Source organism: Mus pahari, chromosome 12, assembly GCF_900095145.1.
Source record: "Mus pahari chromosome 12, PAHARI_EIJ_v1.1, whole genome shotgun sequence".
Taxonomy (NCBI): domain Eukaryota; kingdom Metazoa; phylum Chordata; class Mammalia; order Rodentia; family Muridae; genus Mus; species Mus pahari.
This window is the reverse complement of record NC_034601.1, coordinates 40689596-40714704: the sequence shown is the minus strand read 5'-3', so window position 1 is coordinate 40714704 and position 25109 is coordinate 40689596. Positions and strand designations below refer to the sequence as shown.

The window sequence follows — 25109 nt, the reverse complement described above, 5'->3', positions numbered from 1 at the left end:
TTGGCCCTTAGCCAGGCAACTGCTGCTGTGAAGGCCAGCTGAGGTGATTGGAAACTGCAGGGAAATCCTGGCTTTGACTTACTGCTCTCAGAAGGAGTGAGTTGAGACCTTAGGCCTTACTTTCATGGTGTGTGTGTGTGTGTGTGTGTGTGTGTGTGTGTGTGTGTGTGTGTATAGGGAGGGGGTTCAATTGTTTAAACGGCTCTGAGATTAAAAACTGAGGGAAAGTGGGACAAAAAACAGTGTGAGTCCTGGTGGAAGTTGACATTTAATTTGTTGTTCTGAGTTCTCCCTTCCATGGCCTTGAGAAGAGGAATGGAGCTCTCCCATCCTCCTCCCAAACCTGCATATTTCCCTGGCAATAAGAGGAAGGGCGGGAGAAAAGGGAAAGCAGAACAGGATGCTCTGAGTTCGCCCCTTCAGAGCAGCTCTCGGCCTCTAGTCACTGCATCTGAACACATCACTTCATTTCTCTGTAGTCAGTTCTCCATTTATATGACATATCCAATAATAATACCTGCTTGTTGTGGTTTCAATAATGAAATCAGTGTCTGAGTAATTCTTAACGGAGTGTGTAGCATGAGGCAAAATGGTCCATAAATACTGCTGCTGTTAGCAATGTTATCCTGGGGGTGGGGATGGTGATGTTTGGTTTTGGTTTTGGTTTGGTTAGGTTTTTTAATACACATTTTCTTTGTGTAGCTTGTGCTATCCTGGAACTTGTTTTGTAAATCAGGCTGACCTCAAACTGCCTCTGACTCCCAAGTGCTGGGATTAAAGGCCTGTACCTCCATGTCCCACAACACTATTACCAGTTTTAATTTGCTGTCTTGTGACTTCACCTAAGCTTTCCAAAACCCAAAGTAAAATAAATATTCTCATGTATTTTCTGTTATGTGGTATGAAAAAAATTTATTTTAGCTGCTTTTCACCCTGAAAATATTATGATTTTTTGATCTTCCTGGATATCAGTCATGGAATCCCATAGCTGCATATAAACCATAACTCAAATTCTGTGTGGTGAATCTGAATGACTTTAAACATGTATTATCCAAGTATCTGTGTCTTTTAATTGTATTTACTTATTTAAGTTCTGTTCAAATTAAGTTCTAAGTTTATCAGTGGGCTTCATTCATTTTAGTGGCTTAAATAAGACAAATAACCCAACAATACAGATGTCAATAGATGTTTTTGCTTCTTCTTAGAACCTCTTGCAGATTCTTGGAGCCAGTGATTCTGAGTAAGATGACATCAGAGCAGATATGAAACAATAAAATCAGATCCAAGAATCCCAGCTGAAAATTTAAAAAGGAGTGCTCTGCCTTGCATTTCACAAGTCGTAAAATTTCCCCTTCAGTACCCATGCAAGCTGGCTGGGGAAGAAAAGGGGGGGGTAGGCGTTATTCCCTGAGAAGTCAGTGAATATTCATCTCTCTCCAACTTCATGCAACCATGGCAGGTCTGGAGATGCTTGTAAATCTTGCCAAACATTACTAAACCTTTTCTCTAGTAAAGTTTTGGTGCTATATCTTTACTAACTCACTAACTATTCCAAGCATTTTAATATGCTCTTTTTTTGCTTTCAGCCAGGCTCCAAAATAGAGCATTTTATAGATGGGAAATTAAAGCCTGAAGCCCAGAATGTTTGGCTGAGTCACTAACAAGAGGCCAAGCTGGAATGCATTTAAGTATACATCCAGGGAGGATGGGACAATGAGAAGTGGTGCCTTGACCTGATAAAATGTATATTGAAGTACAATCCAACTGTTGCTGTCTATATATCCACAGCAGATAGTTAACCACTGTGAGCCTCCGAAATTTGGGATAGTAAATATTTGATAAGATCATTAGGATGCCTTCCAGACTAGTGATGTCCATAGAGAATAGTCTACCTCAGCATGTGATGATGATGTGTGTTCCTGAGGACATGACTTCATCGGGTTACCACACAGCATCCAGATTCGCTCCTGCAGCTGAAAGAGGTAGATTTACCCTAAACTTTAGGGTCGCTTCATGTAGCATATTTTTTTTCATTAAACTAAAAGATGCCAGGTCAAACAGTCCCCACAGTTTACACCTGCTAATGTAGCAAGGCAAGAGACATGTATGGAATCCCCTGAATTTGAACTTTCAAAAACCACAGTGACTCCTTTAAACTTGTGCTTTTTGCTTTAAACTGGTGACCTCCATGTATCCTGTCCTTATCATTACATTCTTTTATTATTTTAATAAAAAATTCTAGAAAGATTATGTGTAAAGCAAATGATCAAACACAAAGCAGAGGAAACAAACACAGTTGTTAAGGTTATTTTATCCAGAGTGGAAGAGAATCAACATTAATGAGAGCCATGGAAATCAGTCCATAATCAGAAAATAAAATGAATATGGCAGTTAGGGTCTGACATTGGAGGAACTGGGGTGGCTTTCGGCAGAATTTAATTACTTGTATTTATTTAGTTTAACTCTTGTAAAGCTTGAACCCTTATGCCTTCCTCAATGTCCTTAAGTCCCATGCATGTGGTTTATTCATTTATTGGTTTTTAATAGATTGGGTGTGACAACCTCTTCTTGTGACAGAAAGTGGCTCTGGCTCCAAGTGTCTGGGCACATGACTTCCGATAACCACTGACATCAATCTGCCGAATACCTTAGGCTTCAGCCCAGGCAGATAGACACAGCCCTGAAAGTGGCCTTAACCTTGGGAAAACACATGGGCAGGAAAATTTCAATCCTTCAAGGGAAAACCAAATTGTATTATAAGGCTGCCATGTAACCTGAGCTTCCATAAGCCTGGTATGTTTGGACTTGTGTTTGTTCCACAGACAGCAACTAAGAAAGCCATCTCACTATCATGACTGCCTGAGAAGTCAGTAAGAGTGAGCCAGGTTCTCAACCTTCCTAAAGCTGGGACCCTTTAACACTGTTTCCCATGTTGTGGTGACCCCCAACTGTATTTTTTTGCTGCTATTTCAACTGTAATTGTACTTCTAAAGCACCTGCTGCATGGCAAGTTGGCAAAACTGTAATTTTGCTACAGTTATGAATCAAAATGTAAAAATGTGTGTTTTCCAATGGTTTTCTGTGACCCCTGTGAGAGAATCATTTGATACCCCATCCTTTCCCACCCCACTGCAACAAAGGAGTCATGACTTACAGGTTGAGGACAACAGTTTTAAAAGCAATACCTCCATCATTTTCAGGAAGGCTGGTGTTAGAGCGTCTATTATCAGTGTGATTAGGGGACACTGTCTTACCCTCCTCTTGTCCATCCTTAGCTCTCTGTTCTGCCATATTAGCTACTCTTCTCATTGCTGTAACGAAATACCTGGCAGAGGCACTGGAGAGGAGGAAATGCTGCCACTTAACAGGGGGATACGGTCATTTTCCAGAAAACGGGGGCAGCAGGAATGTGAAGTCACTGGCCACACTGTGTCCAAAATGAGAAAGATGAATGTGGGCGTTCAATTTGTCCCTCTCCCTCTCTCTCTCTTGTGTCTCAAACAGCACAAGCTGGCTTCAAACCCACTATGTCACCAGGAGTGACCTTAAGCTCCGCATCCTTCTGCTTCTACCTCCAGAGTGCTGGCGTTACAGATGTTAGCCCAGCTCCTTTTCTTTTTTTATTCAGTGTGGACCTTAGTCCAGATGTTGTCATCCATACTCAGGACATGGTCTTATCTCTTCAGTTAAACCCTTTTGGAAACACCCTTAGAGGTACAGCCTAGGTGTGTTTCCAGTGAGATTCTAAATCCTGCCAAGATGAAAATGAGGATTAATCAACTCATCAAAAGGAAGGAAAACACAGAAAGGCACTTGAGGAGTCAGCTCAATAAGATCTTGTAGCAGGCAGCCCCAGCACAGAGGTGACAGTCCCTTCCTGGATGATGTTATTCTTTCCCTAAGTTAATATTTTAGATGTAGCCTCAGCAATGCAGGAAACTTTCACTCCAAATGGACTATTAGAGTATTTTTCACTTCTTTTTTTCTTTCAAAGCATCTCTGAACATTTGAAGATGAGCCTTTTAATAAAATATCAGAGAACAATGGCTTGCCATGAAACTAGTATTTTTGAGGTGCAAGGAAAATCTAAAATGTACTTCTCAAATAAATGTCTGGTCTCTGGGCATGAAACAAAGGCAATGCATTAAAATTGTGCCTGGGGATCTACGAAAATGTCCTCTTTTGTTCACCCTGGTGATCGTGGTCTCTTTCTTTATTCATTATGAAACTTTCTTTTTAACTTATTTTATTAGATATTTTCTTCATTTACATTTCAAATGCTATCCCGAATGTCTCCTCTACCCTTCCCCAACCCTGCTCCCTTGCCCACCCACTCCCACTTCTTGGCCCTGGCGTTCCCCCGAATGGGGCATATAAAGTTTGCAAGACCAAGGGGCATCTCTTCCCAACGATGACTGACTAGGCCATCTTCTGCTGCTACATATGCAGCTAGAGACACGAGCTCTGGGGGTACTGGTTAGTTCATGTTGTTGTTTCACCTATAGGGTTGCAGACCCCTTCAGTTCCTTGGGTAATTTCTCTAGATCCTCCATTGGGGTCTCTGTATTCTATCCTATATCTGTGGGCATCCACTTCTATATTTGCCAGGCATTGGCATAGCCTCACAGAGATAGCTATATCAGTGTCCTTTCAGCAAGATTTTGCCGGCATATGCAATAGTGTCTGCCTTTGGTGGCTGATTATGGGATGGACCCCCAGGTGGGGCAGTCTCTGGATGGTCCATCCTTTCGTCTTAGCTACAAACTTTGTCTCTGCCACTTCTTTCATGGGTATTTTATTCCTTATTTTAGGGAGGAATGTAGTATCCACGTGTTTGGTTTTCCTTATTCTTGATTTTCTTGTGTTTTAGAGATTGTATCTTGGATATTCTAGGTTTCTGGGCTAATATCCACTTATCAATGAGTACATATCAAGTGAGTTCTTTTGTGATTGGGTTACATCACTAAGGATGATATCCTCCAGATACATCCATTTGCCTAAGAATTTTCATGAATTCATTGTTTTTAATAGCTGAGTAGTACTCCATTGTGTAAATGGACCACATTTTCTGTATCCATTCCTCTATTGAGGGACATCTGGGTTCTTTCCAGCTTCTGGCTATTATAAATAGGGCAGCTATGAACATAGTGGAGCATGTGTCCTTATTACCAGTTGGAACATCTTCTGGGTATATATTTAGAAGAGGTATTGCTGGATCTTCTGGTAGTAATATGTCCAGTTTTCTGAGGAACCGCCAGACTGATTTCCAGAGTGGTTGTACAAGCTTGCAGTCCCACCAGCAGTGGAGGAGTGTTCCCTTAAAGTGCCACTTCTCTTCCCTCTCTTCAGACTTCTCTCTAGCATGTTTTCTTTATAATTGTCTCTCCTTCACTTCTCCTTACACCGCCTCCCTTCTTTATGTTTCTGGGTTTCACATAACTCTCACTCACTAATTTTTTTTGTCTCTTACACCTTGTAGTGGTTTGAATAGGTATGCCCCCACAGACTCATGTGTGAACATGTTGGAATAGATGTAGCCTTGTTGAATGAAGTGTATCACTGTGGGAGTGGGCTTTGCCAGTCTTCTTCTGTCTGCCTTTGGGTCAAGGCTTTGAATTCTCAGCTCCTCCAGCACCATGCCTGCCTAGATGATGCCATACTTCTGGTCTTGATGATACTAGACTTAACCTCTGAATACGTAAGCCAGCCCCAATTAAATGCTGGCCTTTATAAGACTAGTCTCGGTCACGGTGTCTCTTTACAGCAATAAGACCCTATCTAAGGCATACCTTAATATGGAATTAGATTAAAGTTTTAAATATTTCTGAGCAAAGTATAATGTTTATATTCTTTAATTTTTATTTCAATTACTATTTGTGTGTGCACGAGTGTGTGCACATGTGCGTGCGCTTATGCATGTGTGAGTACAGGCACACATGTGCCATGGTATACATGTGGAGATCACAGGATAACTTTCAGGCACTGATCACCACTTCCACAGTGAGTTCTAGTGACAGCACTTAGGTCACCAGGCTTTTCCAGCAGGTGTCTTTTACTGTCTGACCCGTATTGCCAATGTGCATGTTTTATTCTTAACATTTAAGCCTAGTGAACTGAGAAGTGTTGTGGGAAATATTTAAAAAGAGCCGGTAAGTTCCTGTGCTATGCTGGGCACCAGCCAGTTGTTTTCATCTCAGCCGATTCTCTGACTCAGAACTCCAAAATCTCTCCACCCAGCTTGTTAAGTTCCCACTGGTGGGTGGCTACCACACCATCCCCATGCTTCAGTACCCACACTGCCTTTGTGATGCACATCAGGTAAACACAGACTTTGCCCTTGTAACTTTCTCTCTGGAACCCAGAGAAGGAAAACACCACACAAGCTTAGTTCAGAAAAATGGTAAATCAGTCACTGGGTGCAGCAACAAGAATCCTAATCTTGTAAACCATATTAAATCTAATTCCTCTGGTGGATTTGCCATGATACCAGGAAACACTAGCAGCTATATCTTGCCCTTTTGTTATCCCTGTTCAAAAAGCCTCTAACTCTCTCTTGCTTCCCCTCTTCCTCTGTCCAACCCAGAATTCCCGCATACTCACCCAGTTATTGGTCTGTTCCCTTTATTTATTGGGGAAGTTCACAAGAAGTCACCTGAGTAAGTGACTCATTATTCCAGACAGCTGCTCCTGGGAGAGCAGAATTAATATAAAAATACAGGCAGCACCAGGGCCATCACAACACAGGAGTATTTTTATTTTCTCTGTCCTAATTATACATTAATTAGTTTTAGTTAGAGTGTTGAAAAACTCACAAGATACAGACAAGTTGTACAGCTGAAACACCTTTAATGTGAGAATAAAACAAAGTCTTAAGGCCAGAAGAGATTCATTGCAAACATCCAGAGAGCTCAGGTGGAAGGCTTAGTCTTCCCATCATTGGATCACACAGAATATCCTCTGTATCTTGTCTTGAATCACCGGCTGAACTGAAGCAAATGCCTCTGTCCTGCAGCAGAGATTCCGCTTCTCTGGGGGTGAGAAGCTCAAGTATGCACATTCCAATCAAATCTTCCACTCCACTGAAACCAGGGGCTGCTGACTGGTACATTCTGACTTGAAACAACTAGGACCGTATGTCTCATGGGTGACTTTTGAAGTTCTAACCTTGGGTCAGTAAACCCTGGGAAGCCTGTAGACAGGCATTTGGTCTGCCCATACCTGCAAAGACTAACTCAAGTCATTGCTCATTTCCTTGAAGCTCCCCATAGAGGACTTTGCTTCATATTTAAGCAGGAGCTAACACGATGAAATCCAGTGTTTTCACAATGCCTGTCCATAAGCAGAGTTTAGACAGAATGGAGAGGATGTGTTACTGCGGGCAGGTCCTTTTCTGGCTGCAGGCATACCTCCTTCTTAGCTCTCTCCTTCTACATCATCTCTAGGATTGTTCTTCCCCACTCCTCCGGTGCTTGTTCCTTTCCTCTCCCACTCCTCTCCCTCCAGACTATGGCCCTTTCCATCCTTAGCACTTCCTGTTCCCATAAAGCCAGGGCATCCAGCTGCTCCAGGAGCTTGCCCCATCACCTTCCACATTTGTAGAGAGCCAGGGACATGGTCATGATGCTGCCCTATGGTAGTATGGCCACCTTAATCCAACTCTTCTCTGCCAGTGCTTTTTCAGATGTGTTGACAGGGCAGTGATGCCCATGGTGGTCCCTCAGGCCATGACTCACTTGCCTGACACATAAGTGACAGGTGACATATTGTTTGGGATGGGGCCCAAGTGACAGCAGGGTCCAAGCTGGAATTCTGGGACTTTACTAACCTCCTCCTTCATCTTTGAAGCTCCTTTTGGCAGAATCCTGGTTCTAACATTTTCTCCATTCTCTCCTGGCCTCCTTGTGTCTCACCTTCCACAGCTGCTGTTTGACTGCACCAAATGTTTTAGTTGAACAAGGTTGATGGATGGTTGAGAAGGGACTGGGAATTCATAATAATGGTCTAAAGCCACCTACACCTGTTTATGTAAAGTTTTCAATTTTCTGCTTTACTGGAATACTGGAATACTGGAGTGAGTCAGGTCCTAGCAAAATAGCCAATTTAATCACAATTTCTTTTCCCCAAATACAAGCTGGTTTCCCCCTCAACAAACAGATTTCCAGTAACAAAGATGTTCCTGTTCCCTGCCCAATAAATACAACTTTCTTTACTGAACCCAGTGTTCTTAGACACCCATTGCAAGCACTTTTAAATATTCAAACATTAGGTTTAGGTTTTCCCTTGATATCCCCTCTCAGCTGCCTCCTCTTCCTGTGCCACTTGACAGCTGGTTGTATTTTAGAGGCAGGAGGAACAGGCTCCATGCTGACAGTGTCCAGGGTACTCAGACGTAGGGCCTCACCGGTGGGAGGCACATAGACATGCTGATGGGAGGAGACTCCTGCTTTTTAAGTGTTGCTGCAGTGTGCAGTCTAGAAGCCAAAGGCCTTGAGATATAAGTGAGAGAGTTCTCAGCGTAAGTTTGACCCTAGAGCAGTCTCTCTGGGACTGCTAATAAATTCTAAGTTTATTATTCTATTATTTATGAGGATTCTAATAAATCTCAACAGCAAACTTAGCTGTCTTTATCAGGAGTATCTGGCAGGCTAAGAGGAGAAGGGATTGGGCAAGTCCTCAGACTGGGCTTGCCTGTTCAACTTCTGCCCCCAGCTTGCTATAACTTCTCCTTTCCAGGCACAATGGTCTGCAAAGCCAGCAGGCACAGGAACTTTCACCAAGCACCTTTACAACAGGTGGTTTCCTTATTTGTCCCATTTCAAAATCCAGAAAAATAAACAAAAGATTACCCTGCATCTTAAAAATCCATCTGATTTCTCTCTCCTTATTGGGTCTTTTCATAAATGAATGAGAAATATATCCATCCAGCTTGAAGCCCTCGACTGCCCCCAAGCCCCCTCCTGTAACTTTAATGTTTTCAAATACTAGCTCTAATGATGGTTGTTAAATGCTTTAACCTCCCTTCTAGCCCACAACCCACCAGAGGTAGTGGAAAAGAAAGGATTTAGGGGGAAATGGACCTGTTTAGAAATGGTTCTTTGGCGCAAATCCCATCTGCATTGTCAGGAAATCAGCAGTTCATTTCATTGGTCAGCCACGGCAGCTGGATCCACTTCCAAACACTTCATGGATGTATTAGAAGTTCAATTCAGTAGTGTCAGAATAGCAGCAGATGGCATTACTTAGCAGAAATAGCAAGGGAGGGGAGATGGGAACCAGCAGGAATGTCAGGCACAGTTCTCAGTTGTGGGTCTCCCGACGAAGCCATGATTAGTGAAGACATGAGACCAACAAGCAATGCCCAAATAGCTCTTTAGACAAGCCAAGAGAGGTCCTGGCACTCCTTTGAATCCTTTTTATACTCCCTCAAAACATCATGTGTCCTCAGCATGTGAGTCTTAGCAAAACTATACATGAGACAGTCTCAGCTGACATCACTCTGCCAATCAGCCCCAGTCTGTGGATGCTTGCAAGATGCTGCAGCACACGACCAAAAATATTTGCTCTCTATGAAGCCCCAACAAATGGAGCTCAATTATGCAATGTAAGGCAGACCAATACATGTATGTCATCGATTAGTGAAGAATCCTTCATCACGTTTCCTTCCACATGCTTGGTTTAGCAGAACATCCTCACTGTCTGCTTCAGTGAAATGTTCCTTCGAATGTCTGCCGTAGCTTTCACTGTGTTCACTTCAGCAAAGCGTTCCCTCACATTTGCCCCAGCAAAACACCATCCAACATATCTGACTTCCCATAGAACCCTTAAGTTTCTACTTCACCCCCTACCCAGCCACAGCAGGCACTCATGGGCAGGAAAGGCTCTGAACTTGTTTCTAATTTCTCTGGTGCTCTGTGAGCACACTCATGCACAACTTGGTTAGTGAGGGGCTCAGGCCTGATCCCAGGAGGAGGACTCTTCTGGATTTAGTTCCCTTCCACTTCCAGGAGGGCTCTGTGTGGAATGACTGTGCCTCTGCTTGTGTACTTTTCTGGAACACTCAAACTCAAATACAAATCTAATGTCTACCTCCCCCACCACCAGTAAAAAAGATGTCTGAGACCTGGCTATGCAGCAAAGCAGAAGATGGAGTGCCTTTAGGCACCTTATTTGTCTTCTGGATTGTTGATCCTCTCTAACCAAGAACAATGTAAGACAGAGGGGAGAACGGAATATAACCTACCCATAATGCAATGAACCCTGTGACTTCATGTATCTTCCCAATTCTAAGATCATAACATTTTTATATTTAGCTAAAATATATGGCTGCTATGAAAGCAATCAGCAGAAAAGTCACAAAACTTGTAGAAAGCAGGATATTTAGTGAAAGAAAAACTGAAAATCCAAAGAATGCTGGCATACTGAGACATGGATTTCGGAATGCACTCATTAAGTTCTGCAATTAGAGTTGGTGAAGCTGAAGTGCTCATGATTTGTATTCTCAGATAATCACCACTTATGGAAAATATATACTCACCTTTGTATTTAAACTGGGGAAGCAAAACTATCAAGAGGAGATGTTTTTAATGACAGTTTCCACAGGAGGAGATAGATTACAGTGTAAAAGAGAAGAGAGAAATGTCGCAGTGAAAATAGGTAGAGGATGAAAATCACATTTCCAACTTAGAGTGATGGATAGAACAAGGATTCCAAATGACATTAAGAATTACCTTGAAAATTTGGGAAACAAAAAAAAAAAATCCCTTTCTGATATTGGAGTTTTGGGGCAATCAGGCACCAACCCCAAGCATCCCAACAGACTAAGCTCAGAACCTATCCCAATGCATCAGTTAAATAGAGGGGTATAAGGGAAAGGTAGATGGTGAGATCAACAGGGCCACACTGGGGCAATCCCCACCTGCTCTCAGTTTCATCAGAGAGAGAACTGGGTCAGAAGGTGAGGCATGAATAATGCAGCCAGTGTGCTATGGCTGATAAGTAATCAGCTCCAGGTCTTGCAAGGAGATCTGGAAATGTCCTGTCCCTGTTGATAGGTGAAAGGAATAATTTGGTTCCCGTGAGATGCTGAGTCTTCTCACAGGGTGCACCTACCATCTTGATAGCCATTCCCATTGGGGACTACTCTGTCCTGCAAGGCTCACTGATGCTCAGTCCCTTGTCAAAAAGATGTTCATTAATAGTTCTATCTCCTGGGACCCAAGGTAACTGTAGGAGACAGTGACGCAAGGGGAAAACTAGATGCACAGAGGGACAAAATAGAGTTGGGTCAGTGATCAGTGCCTTTTTTCTTGATTAAAAACCTTAATGTTTTCAAAATTATTCTAAAAAACAAACAAACAAAGAGTCCACTGGTAAAGCTGCCATCACAATATAGGTATAGTAATTAGGGATATATTCATAGATGGTAAACAAGATGTTCATCACTTCAGTATTTCATCTGTGCATGAATGGTTACTTAGCCTGTCCACCCACGTCTCAAAAAAGGCAGTAGTAAGGGAGCGAGGAAGAAGATTTATTTGGTAAACCAGCAAAACCAAAACAATGGTGGTGGTCTGCATACTGAAAGTCCAGCTTAACATGGTGTGTTTGATGCTTTTTTTCCCCACCTGTAGGAAGGAGGCAGCTTAGGAAATAACCGATGTCTTCCTGGCATCTCTGCAGCAGTTCCTCTATCCAGCAGATATTATCAAACCCGGGGGGGTTGTTAGCATTCTATGAGTTTTGCATACAGTTGTGAGGCCATCATGTTCTTGTAGATCTTAAAAGTCTTACAATCATCAGTCTTGAAGGTGAGGAGATAAAGTGAGGAGACTTTGGCTCAGTGCTCTTTTGTGCTCTTTTAGACAAACACTCCTTGTTTGATTAATAAGAGCTGCCCAGAGGTATTTTCTCGTAATAGATCACAGAGATGCAGTTAAATACAACATGGAGGAAGTGGGGCCAGATTCCTTTGAACTTGTATTCCCAGCTATAAAATGAGCAATCATATGCATAGTCATCTACCAGAATTTCCCAGATTCCAGGACCACATTTGCAATGTGTATTTGTTCCTTTTGGCTAAAGAACGCAGCCTGGCTATCCAGGTTTGGATTGCACGCTACTTTCTAACAGACATACCCATACAATCTAGGTCCATACCTTTCCTGTCCACAAAAATAATCTTGTGTGCATGTACACTACTATAGGTATTCAGCTATAGTAAACTTACTCTATTTTTCTCTCTGATTTAATTAGCACTTCTCTTCTTGCCCATTTAAGCCAGGTCTTGCTAGGGGTTGGTCTGTTACTATGCATTCAAATGTTAATTACTAGCCCCCAAGATATAGTTGCCCCCAATGGACAGATTCTCACATACACCAAGTGATACTATGTAAATGTTGCTCCCCAATCTCAAACTATTTATTGTTTAAATAATGGTGATTAGAGCCAATTATTGGGGAGAATTGAGAAAAGCAGAATTTGAGTTATTGGGCTTGAGGTTGCAGGTAGGAGGTTGCAAGAAGGAGAAGAAGAAAGAAGAGAGAGGTGGTAGCACAGAGTGGGAGAAAATGGGAAGAACAGGATGTGTCCGTTAGACATGATGGACCAGCAACACATGCCCATGTCCCCCACCCAGGACACCAGACTATTGAAGGAGAAATAACCCAGAAAGATTCAAACAGCCAGTATGTTGGGTTCACAGCTAGGGAAATACAGCCATTACAAAAGTAGGTTGGGGTAACCCCCCCAAATAACTTCCAAAGCCAAATAAATAAACTATAGCCTGAGTCTCATTTATTTGTAAGCATTAACCAGTTATTTTACAAGGTCTTTCATGAAGAGGACACCGTTTCCTCAGCAAGACCATTTGTGCTTGATATTCCCTGAAGCACTTCACCTAAGACTGAATTCTTATGGCCTTTTTAGTAAGACCCATATTTTTTAATCAAATACTGAAAGACAGTGTCTGGGGGTAGTTCCTGCCTTGAGCCCCTGCCCTGACTGTTCTCTATGATGGATTGCAACCTGTAAGACGATTTAAACCTCTTCCTTCACAAAGTTACATTTTGCTCAGTGTTTTACCACAGGGGAGAAAAACCCAACAAATATTTAAAATCTGAATCATTTCAAGTGTCAGTAGATTCAACTACTTCTGGGAGTTGGCACAAACTTCTTCAGGAAATCAACGGTCTCAGCAGAACTGTTTCTTAACGATGGTGTTCCTACTCCCCATCCTTGGGTGTTTGGCTGATGGTAGCCACCATGAGTCATGAGAAGGTCAGGGGCATTGGATGTGAAATAAAGTATAACCACTTTGTTGTCACCATTTCATTTCTTAAATCTCTCCACTCTATTGTGGACCAACAGAACATAAAAATCAATTTTTGATATCTTGTTAGATTAAGTAAACTGATTTTTTTCTTATTTAGTATATAATCTAGGGAGCCTAGTTTTAATTTTGATTTTTAATTTGATTTTTTTTTAAGAAAGGAGAGAAAAGTATCATTTACAAAATGCTGGAGATCAAACCAAGAGTACTGTGCATACTGTGTAAGCACTCTACCATGGAGCTATGTCCCCAGCCCATAATTTCTTCAATTCTGCAACACAGTCACATGTGCGTATCCACATTGTCTGAAAACTAAAAGCAATTATCTTTAAAAATCAGAAATACTGAGAGCTACAGTATTTGACCCCCTACTAGCCTAGATAAAATAGTCTAACCTTTTGAAGTCTTTTCTTCCTAGTTAACTGTAATATACTGAGGGCCAGGACATTGCATTTGAGAAGAGTTCTACCAGAAAGACGTTTCCAGGTACCCTTGAGTTTGGATTCACAGATTAAAATGTTTGACTTATTTGAGAGTAATTTGTAAATCGGCACACCTGTACTACAGATACTTCAGTTCTTTACTAGTCAACTATTATCAGATTCAACAATTGTGGGAAACATATAGGTACAAAGAACAGGACCAGGCATATACAAAATTCACACATTGGTAGTAAGAAAATAGATAATTAGAAATGGGATTATAATTTTCTAGCGCATAAGACAAAATCATGAGAACTAACAAACATTATTGGTTATGTTCACCGTGTATGCAGTAAAATCTGCAGGTTCCAAAGAATGAAAGGTGTTGAAAACGAGACCTAACTAATCTCACATATATTTCTCTGCTTTAATAGCATAATACCTGTCTTAATTACTCTTCTTTTGCTGTGAAGAGATACCATGACCAAGGAAACTTATAAAAGAAAGCAGGGGAGGTGTTTGCAGTTTCAGAGAGTGAGCAAATGACCACCATGGTGGGAAGCATAGCAGAGAAAGTCAGACATGACAGTAGCATTAGCTGAGAGGTTACATCTTATCCAGGCTTTAGCAGAGAGAACAAGTCTGAGCCTGGTGTGGGCTTTTGAAACCTCAAAGCACGCCTCCCAGTGACACACCTCATCCAACAAGGCCCTGCTCCCTAATCCTCTTTTTTTCTTTTTTAAATTTACATTTCATTTACATTTATTTCCTTTATTTACATTTCATATGTTATCCCCATTTCAGGTTTACCTCCTTCCCCCTGCTTTTTTCTATGAGGGTGTTCCTCCACCCACCCACCCACTCCCACATCCCCACCCTCTATTCCCCTACACTAGGGCATCTTTCAAGCCTTTATGGGACCAAGGACCTCTCCTCCAACTGATGTCTGACAAGGCCTCTGCTACATATGCAGCTGGAGCCATGTGTACTCCTTGGTTGATAGCTTAGTCCCTGGAAGCTCTGGGGAGTCTGGTTGGTTGATATTGTTGTTCTTCCTATGGAGTTGCAAACCCCTTCAACTCCTTCAGTCCTTTCTCTAGCTCCTCTACTGTGGACCCCACGCTCAGTCCAATGGTTGGCTGCAAGCATGTTTCTGTATTTGCAAGGCTCTGGTAGGGCCTAAAAGGTGATAGCAATCGCTGGAAAGGATGTGTAGGAAGAGGAACACTCCTCCATTGCTGGTGGGATTGCATGCTGGTATAATCACTTTGGAAATCAGTCTGGTGGTTCCTCAGAAATTGGACATAGTACTACCTGAGGACCCAGCTATACCATTCCTGGGCATATACCCAGAAGATACTCCAACATGTAATAAGGACATATGTTCCACTGTGTTCATAACAGCCTTATTTATAATAGCCAGAAGCTGAAAAGAATCCAGATGTCCTTCAACAGAGGAATGAATACAGAAAATGTGATACATTTATACAATGGAGTAGTACTCAGCTATTAAAAACAATGAACTAATGAAATTCTTAGGCAAATGGATGGAACTAGAAAATATCATCCTGAGTTAGGTAACCCAATCACAAAAGAACACACATGGTATATACTCACTAATAAGCACAAACGTTACAAATACCCAAGATACAATTCACAGACCACGTGAAACCCCTAATCCTTCTTAAACAGTTCACCAACTGGGAACCAAACACTCAAATATGACTGTAGGAGACATTCTTTGACAAACCACTATGCTACACATCTTTTCATGTGTTGCTTATTTCAAACCAAATTGTTTTACCAAGAAATATGCTGGGCTGAAAGACCATTAATTAATTATAATTCCTTTATCCACATGATACCTTGATTTTTGCTTTTTGTTACCTATAAATGGGAAGCATGAATGCTCTGCCCTAGAGATCAAAACCAAAGGCAAAAAGGATTATGAAGACCCTTAAACTCCAACATGATATTTACTTAAACTCATTTACATGACCATTATTACAGATGGTATTTTATGCTATTTTAGAAACAAAAATAATGGCTCAATCCCCTTTTACTCTTAGTCTGGCAACATTCCTCTCTGCTCCGTGCCTGTTGTAGAAGGAATTCTATGCCTTAGTACTAACTTAGTACCAGTTCTATTTTTCAGAACCCATAAACCTCATCCAGCATTAGAATAGCCTTACATTCTTAAATTGACCTAGGATTCTAGCCAAAAAAAAAAAAAAAAAAAAAACCAAAAATGTTAAGGAAAGGCACTAGCCCTTGTGTGTCCTGTGCTCAGATAAAGGTAAACAAAATCATTTCTAGCTAATTTGTCTTATGTAACTGGAGACATAGTGAGCATGAATTTCTTCCGAATTTGCAAATGATCACTTTTCTGTCTATTGTAGAGAGTACTTACCTGTCTGCTGAAGAATGTGTTCCCCACAGCAAACATCACCTGGTTAATAGATGGACGATTTCTTCAAGGCAACGAAGAAGGTAAGGCAACAAAGCCACAGGAATGGGTTTGGCATTACTAAGGGTGAGAAAACCTCAGTGCTCAGGCTGATCTTGGCATTTGAAAATAATTGTTGTTCCAAGAAAAAACATCATCTTACCTACTAGGCGTCACTTTCTGATACAGCATCTTGTTCCTCCAAGGGGGTGGAAGGCAACAGTTTCAGAATAAAAGAGGTGTTTCAGAATAAAAGTTGATTTCCTCAGACATCACACACTCTATTTATTTTGTGTCAGTGAAAGCAAATATCCTGCATGAGGACAGAACCATTCAAATAAATGTACACTTAATAACAATATCTCTGCCTTTACAGCATCTCTATTCACTCTGATGTTTCTTTATTGTTTTAATGCATCATCTTCAATTTTCTTGGCACCACTGCAATCAAGTGATAATAATTTCCAGTTTCTTGCAAATATCTGGGGTAGCACCAAAGGGTGTGGCAGTAGGGATGGATATAAAGGAGAGTTTACTGGAAAGGATTGTGTCCCGGAGACAGTTTCACATAGTATTTCTCATAGGTGCGAACCATGGCAGCATAATATCAGGCATCAGTGCCTGGACAACAGGCCTTCCGCTGACTCATTCTTTCAACACAATGAACAACAATTGAGTCACAAAGCTCTTGCTCAATTATTCTTTTTTTAATTTCTAAAATTAACAGCTTCTGCTGCTGGATGATTTTATTGATCCCCTTGATAAATTACTTCCTGGTTAAAGAGTTAACTCTAAAAGCAGTTTCCTCCAATGATAATACAACACACCCCTGAAATTACGTGTTAAAGATCATGGTAAGTGTGTTTTCCTGTTAAGTAAACACTGTATAAATAAAGCACCCAGAGAGGATATGCCTATTACTTTCTCCAATAAGAGGCCAGATGATGTGAACAGAATTCCACCAGCATACAACTACATTTAGCTAATAGTTTTCCAAATAGTTACTTCAAAATTAGCAGCAAAAGCCTTCCACATGAGCCAGACATCTTGGCATAGGTCTAAAATCCTAGCATTTGGGAGGTAGGGGAAGGGGGAATTGAGAGCTCAAAGTCATGCTAAACTACCTAATGAGTTTGAGGCCAGGCACAGAAACACCAGACCCAGTCTCAAAAAAAAAAAAAAAAAAAAAAAAAAAAGGAAAAAAACCAAGGAGCTTTACTGCTTTACTGTAAAGATTCTGTGAGAGTTCAGAATGATCTGTCCTGTGGGGACAGATAATTTTTATAGTAATTTATTGCTACAATGCATGCTATTTGGAAGTTATCCTAACCATTATTGTTATAAGATACTTAAAGAAGGCTCATGGGACCAAAACTGAAAATGTTTATCAATATACAGCTTATTTCAGGAAAAGAGTATGATATGGTACCAGAGTTAGAATACACCATCCATTACATTTGGGTGAGGAGGAAAGCCAACCCACACAACCTACTCTGCATCCCCTCCACACGGACCATACCCACACATGCTTTCTCAAATTAGGAAGCCAATATACACAGACCAGCATGAAAGTGGGAAGCTCATAAAAGGATGTGAGCTTTTACATTGTATTGATATATATTTGGTATATTCTTACTATATGACCAGAATCTACAAAAGCGCCCTCCAAGAGTTCAAACCAATTCAAGTACAAATCACCAATCTCATCATTACTAAATGACACTAATGAGTTGGAATAATTTTTCCCCAAGCCCTTGGATCCATAGTCATAAGAAAAGCATATAATGAATGTATATTGCAGCCTGATTACGAATCAATGTGAATTACAGCCTGATTATGGATCAGTGCCACCTATGAGCTGGAACAATTGGCTCGGGTTAATTCCAGCTTTGTTGGAAGTGGGTCTTGCTTCTCAGAAGCTAAAAGCTAACTGTTTGAGAGTCTCCTTTACTCTAAATTAGTTGTGTGTTGCAGTGTAAGTCTGTGGGCTTTCTACTAGGATGGGGTGGGCAGGATGTCTTAAGCCATGAGTTAAAGGCCAGTGTGGGCAACAAAGGGAGGTCCTCATCCTAAAACAAAGTAAAAGCTAATTTTATTTTTCAGTGTCTTGGCATCATTGTCTGGCTGATGCAGAAAATGTCAGTGACTAATCACGTTTCTTTGTCTTTTTCAGGAATATACATTACAAATGAAGAGAAGCATCACAGTAGCGGATTTCGGGAACTGAAGTCAGTTTTAACAAGGATGCACAGCAGACCATCCCAATCAAACAACCTGACAGCTTGGTGTATGGCTCTGTCTCCAGGCCCCAGAAATGAAATGTGGAATACTTCATCACAACCCATCACGTTTTCCTTCGGTGAGTTACCTGTTGAATAAAGTCAATAAGGGTTAGCCAAGAAAGCCACCAAGTCAAAACACGACTAATTTGGAAAGGATAGAATTTTTGTGTTTCTACACTAGTACAATACCAGAAAGCTCTCCATATAACCCCAAATTACTACATTTCAAATTACTAAACAATTCATATGTAGAATCTAAAAATAATTTCTTCAGATAAGAACCAGATGATCCCTTTTTCTGTACAATTCCTAACAGTGATTTTTTTATTATTATCATAATTTATTTTTCTTTTCTTTTTTTTTTTTCAGACAGGCTTTTCAGTTTGTTGCCTACACTAGCCTGGAACTCAGTATCTAGCATAAGCTGGTCTCTAATTCCTGTCAATCTGCTTGCTTCTGCCTTCCCAGTGTTAGAATGAGAGCCATGACGTGCCACAACCAGCCTAATCATATCGTTTCATCAACAAGCATTCCGGTTCATTTATCACCCAATGAAGATTAATAATAACACATGTGATTAATTGAAATTTAAGCTATCTTAAAATTCCCAAGTCATAAAAATATTTAGGACTGGTCAATCACTCAGGGAGTAAAGGCACTTGCTGTCAAGACTGACCACTGAATACCATCCTCAGACCACACCCACCTGGTAGACCACACCCACCCACACCCACCTGGTAGACCACGCCCACCTGGTAGAAGAAGAGAACAGACTTTGGAACTTGGTCTTCTGATCCTCATGTGTGTGCTATGGCATATGCACTCAGGCACACACACATAAACAAACAAACACTCAATAAACAAATAAATAAATAAAAAGTGTATGTAAACAATGGAAATATTTAAATAATCACAGCATGCATAATTTCACTGTTTAGATATGGGAAATGCTTGCATGCCGTGAGAACTTATTAACTTGGTTTGAACCACAATATCTATCTACATGGAGACTTTTATGACTAGAAAAATTGATATATTCAGCCACTCCATTTATTACAAAATTTGAATAACCAGAAGATTTACTACCCTGAGTCACATAAAATACTTGAGATTTTATTATATAAAATATGACAAATGTCTCAGCAAATGCTGTGACAACAGCTCTGCCTATTTCAGAATGCCTTTAATGCTGGCCATCAAATGTGCATATTTAGGAGTACTTGGACAAAACCAAACGGATTTGTAAATCAATATTATAGCTCTGTAGTTATTACCTCTTTAACTGTTTAACTGTATTAAACTCTTTAACTGTTATCCTATCTTCATAAATGTTGTCTATAACATACTCATAAAACCATACTCATTTATACAGGAAATCTTTTATACAGGACAGTTCGCATAGTGCCCTGACAGAGTCCTTATAGATACAATAGTTGGCTACTGGATCTTTAGAATGAAGGACTACACATCTTGACACAAATCCTTTCCCACTACTCACAAGCAGGCTCCATTCTATGCTGAGTCAAAGCCAGGATCCCCTGTGACTCTAGCTGTGTGTATATATTTAAACATGAAAAAAAAAATCACTAGGAATTCTGAGGCACTCCTTCAGAAATTATGATGGGTTTATATGAAAACAACCTTACTTGCCTTTACCTAGCTCTCTAAAGAATTATCACAGCTCTTTCCTAGAAGACAACACATAAGGAGGGCTTGGAACAATATGAAGTTTACCATGTCACATAGAGATTTGCCAAGAGCTTTGGCAGAATCTGAAGCCATGACCTAAAAGACTCTAAAACCTTCAGTTCCTAAACAGAATACTATTCCCATGTGCCCCCCCAACACAAACCAATGTCTTCTGATATTAAACCCATGCTTTGTTTCAATATTAAAAAATCATGAAAACTTTTAAGGTAAAATGGAATACTGATTTTCATACCTTAAACTCAATAGTTCATATTTTTCACGGAAGCCCTTCTTCTTGTAGAAGGTGAGACTCAGAGCCAAGAGGTAAATTTTAATCACCACATGAACCTTTAGCCTTTAAAGTGAGATAGCATAGACAATATATCCTGGAGTTTGCCAAAACTATAGCTCCTTTTATAATCCCATGGGCTCCGGACGGCAAAGGCATTCTTGAATCACGTTTCATTATGTGTTCCAGGTTCTTAAGCACTGCTGGCACACATTCTATCTGGGGTAGTCCTAGCGGATGCTTTCTGAACTCTGGAGTACATCCCCTGATGCACATAAATTACTGCTTGGCTGAGTACATCAGTTCCTTTGTCGTTACTATGATAAAACGCCACGAGCAAAAGCATCTTAGGAAAGGAAGAGTTTGGGTTTTGAGTTTTAGATGGGCAGAGACCATCAGTGGTGGGCAAGGCATGGCATGCTGGCAGGAATGGGGAGCTGACTGGTCACACCAAGGCTACACACAGCAAGCAGAGGGAATGGGAGGGACATGAAAAGCGGAAAGCACAGTGAGTTTAGTGAGATGAGGTGAACCCTCAACCTCTCGCCGAGGTGATGGACTTTTTGATGGCTCCACCTTCCAAGAGTTCTAAGAACCTTAGCCTAATAGCATCCTTCATTGGGGTACCAGGTATTCACATATGTGAGCCCCTGGGGTACATTTCTCATTAAAACAAGCTTTTATCGCTGACAAGATACTGAAATGAAAACAGAAGAAAACCTACCCTCTCATGACCAGAAGAGAAAAATTGAGAGACTTTTCAGGAAAAGAAGAGAAACTTTGTGGGGAAATGGGGGAAGTTTTCTCCTTGGTTAGGAGGTTTTGTCCTTTTGTCTAGGACAAAGATCATAATACTGAAGACTGAGAGGTACTAGTCCCCTTACTGGAGCATTCCTAGATTGTGTGCTTCTTTGAGAAAGAGGAGAAGGGTATTTTGTTTGCTGTTAATTAAAAGTAGATTATAAAATCTCTTTGGTTTTGGAAATATCATTAGCTGTCATTAAAGTTGATGAGGGTTCAATACCAGTTATAACTGTTGAGGTCAAGCCATTTGTGTGAGACCTGAAGGTTGGCAATTGAATAGTGTGTGTGTGTGTGTGTGTGTGTGTGTGTGTGTGTGTGTGTGTGCCTGTGCTATATGTGTTCTTTATGCATAATCATGTATTATTTTGGGATATGGAGAAAGCCAAAATCCAAAAGGATATCCCTATAGCTGAGTGAAGAGGGACACTGAGCTTTAAAATGGAAGATTCTAGACAAATACTTCTTGCCTCATGACTTCTTGCAGTGAGGCAAGCTTCATATTTGTGACTGCTCCCAGGATTCTTAAAAACATAAACTGAGAATTTAATATGCATACACATCACCCAGGAAGCTTGCTAAAATGTAGATGCTAATTCAGTAAGCCTGGAGCTGAGTTCCACATTACTAACAAGACCTTGCGAGCAACCTCTCCTCCTTGTCTGTAGGTTACACTTTGGGAAGAAAGGATCCAACATGCCGTAGGATTTAGCTCATTTCTTAGGTAAAGCAGATAAGGTCTGGCACTCTGATACTCGATCACAGAAAAGCTCAAAACTAACTGACTCAGCTCCTCTTGTGGGCCAGACTCCTGGCTGCTGCTGTGCCTGAATGGTTTCTGAGAGCTCGCAAGCCTTCAGCAGAGTGACTTCAGACAGTAGAGAATTCAGAAAGGGTGGAGTTGCTTATCACCAAAACCAACACTGCAGCCCATGCAGTGATGGGAGATGTGCCTGAGACAACTGCAGATTCTACACCCGAACACTGGGAAAATCACTTTTCCCTGTTAGGCTGGAACCATGTCTTTTTAAACAGCACTGACTTTTGTTTTGACCAAGGCTGTGTCTCTACTTTTCAGTCCAGTTTGAAACCAGACAGACACTTTCTGAGCTGGATTTCGTGTTGAAATCAATGTGGGATCTAGATGTGGGGCAGAGAGCTCTTCTCCGTATGCAATAAAAGTCAGTATGTAATAAAAATCTCCAAAATGAACTAAGAGGCTAACCCTCTCAGCTTCCAAAGATATTTGTGTATTATATAAAGAAGAATTATGTTCTAAACAAAGATGTCCATCAGTGAAATAGGAATGCCTTCCACTGTAGAAATCTGGACCTGATCCTGATCAATACCTTTACTTCTAGGAATTAGCTCTTCATCTGTAATGGGTGAGAGAGCATGTTATTTACTTTTTATCAATAATATTATCTTTGTCATAATTATCAACTAAGGACTACAGCACAAAGACTGTAATAGACAGTGTGTAAGCAAAGTAACATGACTATATCCAAAAATACTTTATTCACAGGCATAGTGCACCAGTGGAATTTGAGTGTATTGGCTTACAGGGCTCTGTAAAAGCTTTCCATAGAGTAGACCATATAGGCATTTATATAACTTGTAGCTCCATGCTTCATCTTCTCAGCTTACTGTATTAGAAGACTATGATTATTATATAAGAGCAATCATATAGACACATAAGGTTGCTCTTTCTGCTACTTTTGTATACACTACATTATTTCCATTTATCAATATCTGCAAATACAGTGAGGAACAAAACCATTGTTTTACAGGAGGGGCATGACCCATGAAACACAGTGGCAAGATCCTTGCTAGCACTAACATTAAGGGAAAGGAACATAGTACAAGGGTCCCCTAGAGTTCCACAATTTTAAAACAGGTTTATATGAGGAAAATTGGAAATGAGAAAAATGTCAGGGAACAGCACAGTGACCAAGAAGTCTTCATGAGTCTACTGTGCTCGAACTGAAACATCTGCCCTTTGGATAGAATGTGCAGTTCATGAAAGATGAAAACATACTAATCAACAACAAGACATAAAGCTGGGAGTGTGACATGGCACCAAACTGTGATATCATTTGAAGAATTCTAGATGTGGAGCAAGAATAGTACGATCATTTTGTTAATCTAATGATTTTCCTAAGCAGTAACATTGTGTATGGAAAAGTCACGAAAATCATCCAGAATCAAAAAGTTAACCAGCTACATTTAATCTATATTTTCTTAAAGTCAGTAAATTCCCTTTATACTTGTAATTGTTTTTTTTTTGTTGTTGTTGTTGTTTTTTTTGTTTTTTTTTTTTTAATCCTTCAGGGGCAGGAGAGATGGTTCGGTGGTTGGGATAGTCTGTTCTTCCAGAGGATCTAGATTTAATTCCCAGCACTCACATTGTGGACTACAGCTATCTCCACTTACACTACACTTACTCTGCTACAATTCCAGTTCCAGGAGATCTAATGCATCATCTGGTTTCTGGGGGCTGCCTGGTGCACATGGTATACAAACATGAATGCATGCATTTAATAAAATGAGTTTTAAAATTTTTCTTCAGTAGAAGTATTTATAAAGCACACTAATGGAGGTTGAAAGAAATAGAATGAATGTAAAATATAAATAAAACAATATGTCTTAGCTTCAATTTTACATGCACACATGAAAACATACCAATGTATAACATTTTAATACCTTTCCCACTCCCCAGTAGATCTCACTGCCTGCTATATAGCAAGTCCTCAATACTGGTTACTAGATAATAAAAAATTAAAATAGTTGAGATCAGAGTATTTTTTACAATATTTTTATCCATTGTAAATATCTGCCTTACACTTTCAGATTCTGTGACTGCCCCAACGAAACATCTTCCCAATGTGACAGGTTCTACCCTGAGTCTACAACCTTTTCCAGATGATGGAGTGTCTCCTACAGGTAAGAATGTTTTTAGACTACCTTTAATTTTCATAACCTATTAATCCTTTAATTAATCAGGTGGTTAGAATTAGCAGATTTGTATCATTTATGCCCTTCCTTGCTGCAGTATTTGAAATAAAATAACTGTCCTTATAGTTTTCAAGAGTTAACACTTGAAACTGGGAAAATTGAAGTCAGGAGATATTCAGTGAGGAATTTAAATTCTGTATTCATTATTAAATAGTTAATACGTTGACAATCCTCCTCAGCTGTATTCTCACTGGGGAGTCAAATAAAACAGTTGCAAGTCAGAATAGTGTGAGCCTAAGACAGTTAGAGCACTTTATGTTAAATTTATCTGACCTCAAATTAATTCACCAAGATGGCTAGTGAGTGCTGTGAATTCAGCCTTCCAATTCACAGCAGTGTTAACAGCTGGAGCTGCTGGTCATTGTTGCTATGGTTAAGTCATAAATGGCAGGTAATCTCAGAGTTAGGCATTGAGGCAAACAAATCGTAATCCCCATGTCCGTGTCTGTTGTACCTTACAGATATCCATGGTGACTTTCTCTGATTAAAAAAAACTAAAGCATGTGTAGAACAGACGTATGATTCTCATTTCATATTTAATTAAAACGCTCACTTTGGTCTGGAAATGAGAGCTGAAATGGAATAAAATAAAAGCAGGCCACTTGAGTGAACAATGGCTTTAGCTGGTAGAATTTTTGCATTTTGCCTACAGTCACTGTCACATACAGCTGCCTTGCAGAAAGTGAGAAGCAGGTGGCAGGTGAGAAACGCCTCACCCATCAGAAGTTTCACACTCAGCAGACTTTTTCTTGTTCTTAGTCTTTCAAATGCTGTTCCTTCCCTGCTCCTCCTATCCTTCCTCCCCGTCCTCAACCTCCTCCTTCTTTTTATAGCTACC

The 25109-nt window shown here is 40.5% G+C and overlaps 1 protein-coding gene across 1 annotated transcript in view; it reads left to right on the top strand.

The window, feature by feature from the left end:
* Positions 1-25109, top strand: part of Cd96 (CD96 molecule) — an 81472-nt gene that overhangs the window by 25659 nt on the left and 30704 nt on the right. The window contains 4 exon segments of the mRNA XM_021209890.1: positions 12445-12496; positions 16149-16239; positions 18369-18554; positions 24107-24199. Coding sequence (XP_021065549.1) covers positions 12445-12496; positions 16149-16239; positions 18369-18554; positions 24107-24199 — 422 coding nt within the window.